Source organism: Lepidothrix coronata, unplaced genomic scaffold (assembly GCF_001604755.1).
Source record: "Lepidothrix coronata isolate B3197 unplaced genomic scaffold, Lepidothrix_coronata-1.0 Scaffold94, whole genome shotgun sequence".
NCBI classification, from domain to species: Eukaryota; Metazoa; Chordata; class Aves; order Passeriformes; family Pipridae; genus Lepidothrix; species Lepidothrix coronata.
In genome coordinates, this window is record NW_016690274.1 from 2,001,666 (window position 1) to 2,014,266 (window position 12,601).

Genomic DNA, 12,601 nt, shown 5'->3' on the forward strand with positions numbered 1-12,601 from the left:
ACTGCTGACTCATATTCAACTTGCCACTGACCAGGACCCATGGGTCCCTTTTCTGTGGCATTGCCTTCCAGCATCTCATTCCCCAGCCTGTATGTACAGCCAGGGTTGCTCCATCTCAGTTGCAGAATCCGGCACTCCCCTTGTTGAATTTATATACCAGTATACTGAAGATAAACCAATTATTCATTCAACACAATTTTTCAGTATTTTTGGTAAAACACAGAATAAACAATTGCTCAAATCTCTTCAATGTTTGCATTTCAGTAAATTCCGTATGTGTAAAGAAATCCAATGAAGCCACAGGAATCTTGGATTTCTATTCCTTTTTCTAAAAAAGAAGTGTCATTTTCATTGTTTGTATTTCTATTCTGAAATACAAAGGCATATGACTGAGTAGAAAGAAGGAGGGGTTTTTGTGCTTATTTTGCCTTTGTAGTGGGTATTCATGTTGTAATTTCTCGTTCAGTGAACTATGTTAGTTCTATAAACTTTTTTCTCTTTGCGTTTCTTTGGTTTGTTGGGATTTGGGTTTTTTGGAGGTTTTTTTTGCTAATTTTATCAGAAGGCAGTATCCCTATAGGGTAGCCCTTCGGACATGTCTGCAGCTAGTGAACTTTCTCAGCTTTACACAGATCATAGTGTAGAATTAGGGTCAAAATAAAGCAAGAGACCTATATATGTACCCTGATTTCAGTAATTAAAAATCCAATGCTGTCTTTTGTTCATATTGCTTTAGGCCTTCCAGAGACAAGTGCATGAAAGTCTGACTCAGCTGGAACTGATCAACAAACAATATCGACGCCTGGCCAGAGAGAACCGCACTGACTCTGACTGCAGCCTCAAACAGATGGTTCACGAGGGGAACCAGAGATGGGACAATTTACAAAAGCGAGTTACCTCCATCCTGCGCAGACTAAAAGTATTTTTCCATTTTTAAGATTTCAATTTCACTACTATAGTTATGAATCAAGGGTACTTCAGAAGCTTTCAGTTTAATGCATCTGCAGTCGAGGGATTTTGAGGGATTTCTACCTTTGGAAGAGGAAGGAAATTTATCAGTTCACTTTGTCTGGGGTAACCAAAGCATAGTGTGTAGGGAAATGCTTGGTGATCTGAAACACCACCTTCTTCACAGAAGATGACTTTCAAAGGTCAGCTAATTGCAGCTGAAGATGATGTTACTGAAAAGGGAACCTTAGAAAGCATGTAGGAAATGAAAGAAGATGGTGTACTGGGTTTAAATTAGGCTTGATGGGAACAAAAGCCATTTCCCCACTATTGCTGTGGGTTTTCGTGTTGTTTGGTCATTTCATGCTGCTCCATTTTCCACCCTCCAGCATTTTATCAGCCAGCGTGAGGAGTTTGAAACAGCACGCGATAGCATCCTGGTATGGCTAACAGAGATGGACCTGCAGCTGACCAACATTGAGCATTTCTCAGAGTGTGATGTCCAAGCAAAGATAAAGCAACTTAAGGTAAAGAACAATCAAGTAATTATAGAAGGAGGGATGAAAGAAGGGATAAAAACATGCCATGGTGCAAAAGGAATTTAAGAAACATTATCCAGAAATGCAGCCTGATATGGTTCCTTACTTGCAGGCTGAGACTGCAACCTCAGGAGTTATGGGCTATGTCAGGTTTAAGTATGTACTTTTCTGTCAGCATAGAAAATCCTTGAGCTGTGAAAAATGTAAAAAGCCAAGGGTGATAATCTGATAGTCTCCTTTCCCTCATCAGAAGAGGGAATGTTAATAAAAATTATTTATGTTAAGTATCCACTATTGCTGATATCTAGTAATTACTACATTTGTCAACTATTTCGGCATCAGAAAAGTAATAATCTGGAGAGAAAAATACCAAATGTAACATGATCCAAAATTCCAGTGTTTTACATTTAGCATCTGTGTTCATTCTCGACATTTGGTCGTGGGCATGGCTTGTTTAGTCTTTCCAAATGCAGCAAGTGAGGAATGAGATGGTAAACCATGAAGTATCACTGGTTTTGGCTTGAAAGACTGTGGAATGCTAAATTTAATTGCTCATAGTTGCTCATGACAGAATGTTTGGAACAATCCCTGTTTGTTACCCACACCATTCTTTCTGTAAAACTCTTAAGACTTGCATTCTTAATTACCCAGGTTGTTGTCATGTTGCTTTTTTGTTGATAAAGCACAGGTTTCTCTTTTACTCAGGCTTTCCAGCAAGAAATTTCACTGAACAACAGCAAAATTGAGCAGATAATTGTGCAAGGTGAGCAACTCATTGAGAAAAGTGAGCCCCTGGATGCAGCAGTCATTGAAGAAGAATTAGATGAGCTGCGTCGTTACTGTCAAGAGGTCTTTGGACGTGTGGAACGCTATCACAAGAAACTTATCTGCCTTCCTGTGTGTATATTTAGATATGTATTTATTTGGTTGGTTTGTTACCATTTTACAAATGTGAGAATGAGGAAAGAGAAAGATCTTGAAATGAACTAACATAAAACTTGCATAACTTTCCGAAAGTCTTGTGGTTAAATTTTGTTGCAACCCTGACCGTCTGCCTCCCTTCGTTACATGCTATTTGTGTCCTGTTCAGAGAGCAAACTCACCAGATCTGCAATTTCTGTAAATCATAGTGAAAATCCATACAAATTGGAGATTTATAAAACTTTATTCCTGTGGGTAGCAGTGTGGTACTGGTAATAGAAACATTTCTCTGCACTGTCAGATAGTTTGATGGGCAGCTTTGTGAGTTTGAGGGTTTTTTTAAAAGACAATGATAAAATTATTCTCCCCATCAGAAGAGATGGAAATTTATCTCCAGAACTGAACACACAGATGAAAAACTGGGAGGAAAACAATTTTTGGTTGCTAAAGTCCAACCGAAAGAAAGGAACAAAATGCAGGGGTTTCAAAATATGAAAGAGCATAGTGAGAGCAGTGCTCATGATAAAGATCACTTATGCTTTTCTATGCTTTTTCTAACTTGATATTTCCCTTGCAGTTACATCAATAAAAGTCTGAAGTATTTACCTGATGTGAGACTTTATGGTGCCTTAAGTAATTAAAATGAGCTGGCACTTTGATATTTTCCGTTGCTTTTTTTTTAGTACAGCTTAAAAATAATGAAGGGAAAGGGAAAAAGAAGGTAAAATGAAAACCACATTGTATGATTGTCACCTATTGCTGCTTTATTTCACTGACCCAGACTGACCATGCAGTGCCTGTGCACGTTTCATTGATTGGTTCTGTTTGCATTATGCTCTAGCTAACAGATGACGAACATGACCTCTCTGACAGAGAGGTAGATCTGGATGAATCAGCAGATCTCTCTGACATACGCTGGCATGACAAATCTGCGGACAGCGTTCTCTCCCCGCACCCCTCTTCCAACCTTTCACTGCCTCTTTCTCAGCCTGTGAGAAGTGAGCGATCAGGGAGAGATACCCCTGCGAGTGTGGACTCCATTCCCCTGGAGTGGGATCATGACTACGACCTTAGCAGAGACCTGGAGACAGCTGTTTCACGGGCACTGCACTCTGAAGAAGATGGAGGACAAGAAAAGGACTTCTACCTGAGAGGAGCAGCTGGTATAGCAGGTATGGTAGCAAACTGTGTGTTCTGTTTTCTCCAAGTAAAAAGAAGGAAATATTGCGTGTGAGATTTCTTGGCCAAGATTCTCATGGAAAAGTATTTTAAATAGCCCCTGATGACTTTAAATAGCATTTCCTAAGTGATCTCAGTGGCCCTCTGGCCTTAGACACAGTGATGGGGTTTCCTGGATGATGACAGCCCTGGAAAATGGCAAAGGCATGTATAATATCACAGGGAATTGGCTGTGTATTTAGGCTTGTGGCCTGCCAGATGGGATATGTCATCTGTAACAGCACTGCATCCTAAGTTATTCTGACTAGATGAAACTATACTGGATATGGCAAGAAGTGCAGAACAAACTGATGAAGAAATGATGTGGGAGAGATCCACAGATGAAATCGCCAAGTATTTAAGTAAAATCTTAACTCAGTCCTTACCCAGGCAAGACTCCAGCAACTGAGTGTTTAGTCTGAGGTGGGATCTTGGGTCTTGCTCTTCCATGCAGAAATCCTTTCTAAATGTGTGCTTTGTGTAATAAATCTTAAAAAGTGAAAGTGCCAAGATGCAGCTAGTAGTGGGGGAAGACATACTAGAGTATTATACTCTGATCTTGTGGCTGCCTTTTGCTTTCCAGGTCATTGCTCTGAAAAGAGTCAGGTTTGCCTGGATATTGACTTTGTAGCAGCCTCTATGTGTTTCAGTCTTCATCTTTTTCCTTCTCCAGAGAGGATGTTTGCATTTATATATTCCATCCTATGAAAAGGACTCCTGCTGTAAGGAGACAGCCATTGCTGACCCGTCAATTTAGACTGTGCTTTTATTTTTTCAGATGTAGAGATCCCTGAAACTCTTGAGGCCTATGTAACACTCACAGAAAACGCCCTCAGAAATACCTCTGGTAGGCATCCTAAAAGACTAAGCATAGCCAGATACAAATGCCACAGTGCAAAAGCATAACTTCTTTCTCTTCTCTTGGCATCTTCTATCTTACCACAACTTACAATATAAATATTTCTTACGTGGCAGCATTGGCGTCTTAACGTAGAATTATCCTGCTTTACTACTGCGCTTAAAGGTATCATTAGGTGCATGGATGAAACAATGATGCTTGAAGTATTAGCCCTCCCACCTTGGCTAATTGGACTAAACTGATCTGACTAGTCTTTATCTGACTAGTCTCTCAATGGGACTTAATACATTGTTACATCTCTGAGAGAAGAGTATTTTCTATAAAGATTAAGGCTGAAGGAAAAGTTATAGAGCAAATCCTAATTTTTCAGGTTTGCATTTATTTTTTTTAACACAGCCACAGCTTGGATTATCATGTAGATACACACTTTTAGGTTAGTTGTAGTTTCCTGTGATAAAAATGTGAAGTTGAGGTACTGTAGTCCAGTGTCTTTATCATAGTCTTGTATATTGGAAAATTATTTCTTTTCTCATTATATTTTTACACAAGATTAAACCTATTGTTTCATTTGTTAGATGCACTTGCAAATACATTTTCTCATGATTTCACAGTTCTTCTCTTTCAAATTTTTACTTCATTGCAAATCTGAAATAGCAAACATTGAAGTCTTTGCATCTGTGACACAAGCCTCAGGTCCACTGTCCATTTTTATGAATTCCCCAAATTAGTGAAATAATATTATAATTGATTAAGAGTATAAGTAATACCAATACTTATGGAAAATGTATTTAGTTTTCTGACCTGTGAACATTTTGAAAGTAGTGAGGGAAAAGCCATATTGAGCACTTTGTCCTGTCCATTTGGGGTGAGGCAGTGTTTTATATAACAAAAATATTAATCATCCAAGAGGTTCCATTTTCTTTAATTAGATGGACAGAAGGCTCTCCTTTTCAATGCATGTTTTTAATTGTGTCTGTATGAATAAATTCAAACTGTCTTTGTAAACAGATGGAAATCAGGCACAGTGATAGAATATGGATAAGTGGGATCTCATGTGGTCCTCTAGGCTGCAGCCTGCTTCACATTAGAGTTATCTGTAGCTAGTTCATATCACGAATTCAGCTGACCTCTATAAGGAAAATACAAGTTAGTCCTGCTTCAAAAATATAGGTATAAGTTCCAAATGGCTTGAATGAATAATACCATCTTGCAGATATGTTAAGCATAGTCTTTGTCAAATACCTAATTGGAAAAATACTATACATTTTGCTGCTTAGTGTGGTTGCCTAAATCAGTTATTGACTACTTGCTGCAGGCCTTCAAGATGTCCAGCCATCTAAGGATTTTGAGAATATGGTTATAACAGCATCACTTAACATTTGTATGTCGCTTTTAATCTTTAATATTGTATACCAATAGGATCCTTTCATGGAGATCGAAATTCCATTGTTTTTTAGTGGAGAAAGGTAATACAAAGAGAAATGAAGATAAATTTTCTCACGGATTTAGGTCATACAAATGGGCATTTGTGTTACAAGGTTTTATTTGAGAATGTTTGTGGAAGGGAGCAAGGTGTTTTCAAAAATCAGTGAGGTTAGAGTATGCTTTGCTGAGAACTTTCCCCTTAAAGGAAGGTGAGGCATTCAATATGGGGAAAAAGTCCCTTCAGAATAATTTACAAGCCTGCTTTAAACTGTGGACTCTTTGATAGTATGCTTATGGCAATCACGTTCACTGGTGTAGTCCGCTGAAGGTTGCTAACACCCTCTAACGTAACTAGTTACCACTTCGCTTTGACATTGTACCACTCATACTACTGCAGCCACGTTTCTCCTTTACTGTCTAATCTAGATAGTATTCCTGATATCTGTTCTGCTTGGGCAAAGAAAAGAAAAACCTTTAGAAAAATTTGGGTGACAGTCACTCTTTTTGGTTTTGATACAGGAGAACCTGGAGCCCTGGAAGCACGTATCCGACAGCTGGACAAGGCCTTAGACACCAGTCGTTTCCAAATACAGCAAACAGAAAACATCATCCGCAGCAAAACACCTACAGGACCAGAACTCGATTCCACTTACAAAGGATATGTGCGTGTATTTTGGAGCATAAGTCAAATATGCACTTTAAGCTTAGCTTTGCTATTGAGAGAAGTATAGCTGTTTCAACAAAGCAATTAACTATAACTGCTTCTCAAATTTACTCATGGTTACTACCCTTAACCACATGCTAATGTTGTTTATGTTATTAGTGTGTTTACAATAGCATGAGATTACAGGAATGTGACTCTAAGGAATTTATTTTCTTATTACATTTTTGTAGATGTCCCAAAGTACTTCCTCACACGTTTTTGTTCACCTGATGATGATGTCCTTGTTTGAAATTCATCTGCTTTTAAAAGCAGGTTTTATAGCTTCAGGCACAGTATTCCTCTTGCTAATGAATTATAAACATGCATCATGTAAGCAAGGTTGCATATGTGGAATCTGTAATTAAAAAGCTTTCTCAGAGAGGTTTCTTGGAAGAAGAATCTTTCTATAAGTCATTCAAATAATTTTAGTACAGACAGAATTTAAAAATTAGCTGCTTGGATGCATAGTAATATTTCCACATTTAGATTAATTTTCTTTATCGCATCTTCTAATGTTTTTGCTAGAGTGTCTTAACATTTAGAAAAGATGACACCTAAAGACATCCAGTACAATTTGGCATAGTTGCATGAGTTATTTCTGTTTAGTCTGAACTTTGACTTTAAGCCTTTATCTTCTCCATATACGTTTTTTAATAGTATCACGACAGATTGTTAAAGTAATAGGTTTTTCTCTTCACGCTTAAACTTACCTTTGGAAATTTCTGGAAGTTGCACTGTAATTTGCATTGTCCATGCAATTAGTCCTGTACAGTGCATATTGAAAAGGGATTTTTTGTTTATTAACACAGATGAAACTACTAGGTGAGTGCAGTGGAAGCATAGACTCAGTAAGAAGACTTGGAAATAAACTGAAGGAGGAAGAAGAAAAATTATCAGGACTTATTAACATGAACAGTACTGAAACACAAACAGCTGGTAAGTAACATGTAGTTCATTTGATGAAAAGCAATTTTGAAAAGAAGCAAACATGCAAAGTTTTTCTAAGTAAACACTTGGTATTATTTACTGACATATATTTACATGACTGTCTGTTACCATGTTCTGTTTAACATCTTTTATTAGGAATAGTAAGGAATAGTAAGTATTCTTGTATATGCCCTATAAAAAGATTAGACATAGAAGTTCATTTTAAGAACCTCTTCATATCATAAGGCATAACCCTAAGCCTTTCAGAAAGTCCCTGTGGATGCAATGCATTTTTGTTGTAAGTTTTCTGATGAAAAATGTTGCTTACATTGTTGTACAAAACACATAAGTCAGCATTTATTTCTTCTGATAATAACTTTCAATTCTAAGATTATCTGCCTACAGTTAAGAAATTTATTTTAGTGTCACTTGACAAATTTCAATCATCAGCTGTAGAACAGGAGGTATTGCATTGTAAAAATATGGATTTATTCCAGAGACTGTAAAGGCATCATCTCCATTCCTAGCTTGGCAAGATATGCTACCCATGCAGTCTCTTTTATTTTGCTGTGAGTTTGGGGGTTTTTTTAAATTTTAAGTTGATGGAATGATGTAATTGTCCTTCTGCCACAGCATTTCAAGATAACTAATAGCAGAAATAGCCCCTAATTTATTTCTTTTTAGTGCAGGTGTTTATGCAATGCAGCAGCAGTAGCTTAGGCAAATATAGTGAGGTATGAGCATTAAATTATGATACGCACAAATACCAATGAAAATAATAATAAATATGTGTGGTTAGTTAGACATATTTGAATGTCTTGTCCAGTTTGCACTTACACTAATTTATGATGTCTTTTTTATTGCCAGCATAACCTGTTTTAGAGACCTGCATGTATCAACTTATTTATGTTCATAGAAGTCTGACATTAGAAAGTGATAAAATTGCCTGATGACTAGAATCATCCAGGTTCTTCACTCTTTCTCTCAAACATCACTTTCTTCAATCTAACTTAGTTTTCAGCGTGGTTAGAGTTTGTGGCTTAGAGTTTTCATGGAGCATGTTTTGAACCATATTCAACTGATGCAATTGTGTGTGTAGCTAGTGCCCTTTTTTTTTTTTTTTGCTTTTATTGAATTTGACGTTTGTCATTCCAGGTGTAATTGAAAGATGGGAATTAATCCAGGCTCAAGCTCTAAGCAAGGAGCTGAGGATGAAGCAGAACCTTCAGCAATGGCAGCAGTTCAACTCTGACCTTAATAGCATCTGGGCTTGGCTGGGAGAAACTGAAGAGGAACTGGAGAAGCTTTGCCGCCTTGATCTCAGTACTGACATACAGACTATTGAGCTCAGAATTAAAAAACTAAAAGTGAGTTTTATTTCTCTTTTGCATGAGTTACCTTGTAAACCTCAGTGCAACAGGTATGTTGAAGAGGTTGCCAATAATTGCAGCTGGTTTGTTCCACATAGCAAGCTGCTGCTGATAAATAAAATAACTGGAAAAGCGATTTTCTGATTCACCTTTTGGCAGAAAAATGTACCACTGTCAATCCAAATGAAGTTTTGAAATAGTAATTCAGTGGAATTCTATAATTCCATAATGTACCAATAACTCCTGATGTCAGCCAACCCAATGAAATAAAAAAACCCAAAAAGCGTGCCAAGTTAAATCAATTCTCTTCTACTCAAACTGGTCTGCTTCAAAAGAAATGCCTCACTGGGACATACTACTTTGTGTGGAGGAAGGTGAAAGTGTCCAAAGGGGTTGTAGCCTACCCAGTGTCACCAGTACAACATAGGAAAAATTTGATGTCACTTTGCAACATTACTTTTTCTTCTCCTGTCATCTCAGGTTCATCAGAATCTGAATGCTACCTTTTTCATCTCTCTTGTATATTTTATAGCTATAAAGATCTTCATACATGGTGGTCCACAACTTCACATTCAGTTACTAGTATCTTATAAGCATGGGCACAAAAATATGGGACCCAGTGTCAAAATGCACTGTGCTTCATGGTAGGAATGAGGTGACCAGATAGTAAAGATGACTGCTTCCAGCAGTGATCCATCTAAAGCATATTAGTGTAATCCAAATATAGCTGCCATAAGTACTACAAAGGTCACTGTGACATCGTTCTTTTACGTAAATGCTGTAAAGTAGTTGGAAAAGGGGGCATTTCATAAGAATTCTGTTATCTCACCCACTCTTTGAAAGCCCATTACTACCCTCCAAACAGAAAGAGGTGGAGTTTCTTTTGTGCTTTCCAGTGTAAACAAGTCAGTTTATATACAAGTTGTGCTTCTATAAATTGAAGTTGTTTATACTCCTTGTATGTTTTCTTTTCTCTCAGTAAAAGCTTTTATTTTAAAATACTGTTGACAGCAGTTTCCACTTGAAAACATGTTGGTTTTTATGTTTATCAGCAAAACTGAGACATGAGGGCAAAAGTTTTATTATGAGCTAAAGTACAGTTGTCTTACGTGTCTTTAAATTTTGCTTGACCTACTCTGTCTTTAAAATATCTGAAACGTGAGCCAGACCTTTAAAATTCAACTATGACTTCAGGCCTTTAAGACTTTACAAGTTTAATTGGCTTGCTCTTGTTTATGCTCACAGTAAAATTTTAGTAGATGTTAAAGAATGAACATTTGCAGAGTCACAGAGTGAGCACAGAAATCTCATATCCAGATTAAAAATCTCTTACAGTAAGATACCTTTCTGCAGCTGCTGATGGCAAATCATTGCATTCTTGTGGTGCCTTCTCTACTTGTTTTTTTCTGAAAGTCACATGTTTTACCAGTTTCCATTGCTTCCTCCCTTGTCCCACTTTCTCTTATCATCAAGGAGCTGCAGAAAGCAATTGATAACCGCAAAGCAATCGTCTTATCCATCAATCTGTGCAGCTCAGAGTTCACTCAATCTGACAGTGAAGAGAGTAAGAAGCTTCAAGAACGCCTGTCTCAGATGAACATGCGCTGGGAGCATGTATGCAGTATGATCGAAGAGTGGCGCAACTCATTGCAGGCTGCGTTAATGCAGTGCCAGGTCTGTACTGTGCTTATTTTAAGTTGTCATTATCCCACATATTGAAAATATAAACCATTTTGTTACCTGCTCATTTTCCAGTCTGAAACTTGCCCATGTAAGCCAAAATACGTCTTCTGCATTTGTTTTTCTGAAAAATACACCTGCACTATGTGAAACATGTATTTCCAGCCCAAGATTTTCTAAATATGTTCTCTCTGGAATAATATTCTAGTAGTTTATTGTACACTTCCTTTTAACTTATTTAGCTAGTTGGACCTATCAGAGGATAAATTAAAACCCTGAATTCGACTGGAATATTTTGCTACCCTGTTAAAATTATCACTCATTGCTTGCAGGATTTCCATGAACTGAGCCATAGTTTGCTGCTTTGGTTGGAGAATATTGACAGAAGAAAAAATGAGATTGTGCCCATCAATCCAAACCTGGACTCTGAAATGCTGCAGGATCATCATAGACTTTTGCTGGTAGGAAAATAATCACCCCTTTTTCTCCCAAAACACATCACCAAGAAAAACACCTAATCAGATTTATCTTTCTCTTGAGGGTTAGCACTGTACGTTGCATGCTAACACAGAGCTGTGGGACCAGTGTCAGTAACCAACTTAACTTTGGAAGGAAACACCACTCACTTCCATTATTGGCACAACTCATGATGTTAAATCTCAGGGAACCGTTAAGTTGCTGTATATCTTCCTGTCAGATTAGAAATTTGTATATCTTCTCTTTGCTTTCCATTTCATTAATTTCAAGCGTTTGGCTTTGTGAGTTCTAGTTTTTTAGTGGTTTTTTAACTGCTATTAAAAAAAAATGTGATGTTTGCCTTGGCAACAGCAAATCAGACGTGAACTGCTGGAGTCTCAGTTGAAGGTGGCGTCACTGCAAGATATGTCTTGCCAATTGCTAGTCAATGCTGAAGGCAAGGATTGTCTGGAAGCCAAAGAAAAGGTACATGTCATTGGAAACAGACTGAAGCTCCTCTTGAAAGAGGTCATACGTCATATTAAAGACCTAGAGAAAGTTCTAGACATTTCAAGTAGTCAACTGGTAAGTCACATCTTTTTCTTCTTTGCTGTTTGTTGGGCACATTTCCCACTGTTTTGACTGTCTTTCTCTGATCAGTGCTGTTGGCTGCTCTGTTTCAGTTGTTTGCAGTACTTACCAAGATTGTAAACATTTAATCTTGAATATCATAAAGTTATCTTACACTTCAGAATGTAAATATCTCTTGTGATATGGTGGGGATTTTCAATTTGGTAATTTTTCTATTTTGTGTAGCAATAATTATTGAATATATTGGTTTGTTTCTCCTGCTATTACTGAATCAGTCAACTGGCAAAGTATGAGATAATTTTTCTAGTTGCAGTACTGAAAATTAGAGCGTGTCAGTTGTTATTGGAAAGGAAGATAATGCTAACTCTGTCAAAGAGAGAAAAAAAGCATAAAATAAATTCTGTATTAGGATAAGAAGTCTGTCATATATGTCTCCTAAGCTTTGAGCTATGCTCCAGATCTTTTCAAATTGTCATGCATCTTAGGATATTTCAGAGGGAGTTACACATCTTTGCCAGCAGTAGCAGATACAATGATTTCAGGGTTTTCCTTTAGTTTTTTTGAAAGTCTTGGATTAGCAGAGTGCATAAAGCGTGAGAACTCATCTCTTGCCTCCTTCTAACGGATTTCTGCCTGTTAATTAAAGCCTTGGTGGTACAACCTCTTCTTGTAATTAAAAGGCCAGTAAAGAACAACTTTTTCCTCTGTATTGACTTTGGTGGAAAATATGTCACCTAAAAAATTAAGTTTTAACTACCTGTTTGCTTTTTTTTTCCTTCAGGGCTGACAGAGAAAACATGTACATGTAATGCCTTAGTCTTTTAAAATTTGGTAACAAAATTTAGCTTATTTGCCTTAATTTATTTTATTTGCCTTGGAAGTAACTTGGAAATAACTCTGCTGGGATTTCACCAGGATAAAATTTTTAGTTTGCTTACCTCAACAGCTGGTTGCTGTATTTTTG

The 12,601-nt window shown here is 37.3% G+C and overlaps 1 protein-coding gene across 1 annotated transcript in view; it reads left to right on the forward strand.

Annotated features, from left to right (window-relative positions):
- Window positions 1-12,601, forward strand: part of SYNE1 (spectrin repeat containing nuclear envelope protein 1) — a 306,473-nt gene that overhangs the window by 281,995 nt on the left and 11,877 nt on the right. Inside the window, exons 133-143 of the mRNA XM_017821972.1 lie at window positions 737-919; window positions 1,338-1,475; window positions 2,193-2,384; window positions 3,250-3,580; window positions 4,405-4,473; window positions 6,430-6,572; window positions 7,423-7,549; window positions 8,696-8,907; window positions 10,384-10,584; window positions 10,923-11,051; window positions 11,419-11,631. Of these exons, the coding sequence (XP_017677461.1) occupies window positions 737-919; window positions 1,338-1,475; window positions 2,193-2,384; window positions 3,250-3,580; window positions 4,405-4,473; window positions 6,430-6,572; window positions 7,423-7,549; window positions 8,696-8,907; window positions 10,384-10,584; window positions 10,923-11,051; window positions 11,419-11,631 (1,938 nt within the window). The remainder of the gene's footprint in view (window positions 1-736; window positions 920-1,337; window positions 1,476-2,192; window positions 2,385-3,249; window positions 3,581-4,404; window positions 4,474-6,429; window positions 6,573-7,422; window positions 7,550-8,695; window positions 8,908-10,383; window positions 10,585-10,922; window positions 11,052-11,418; window positions 11,632-12,601) is intronic.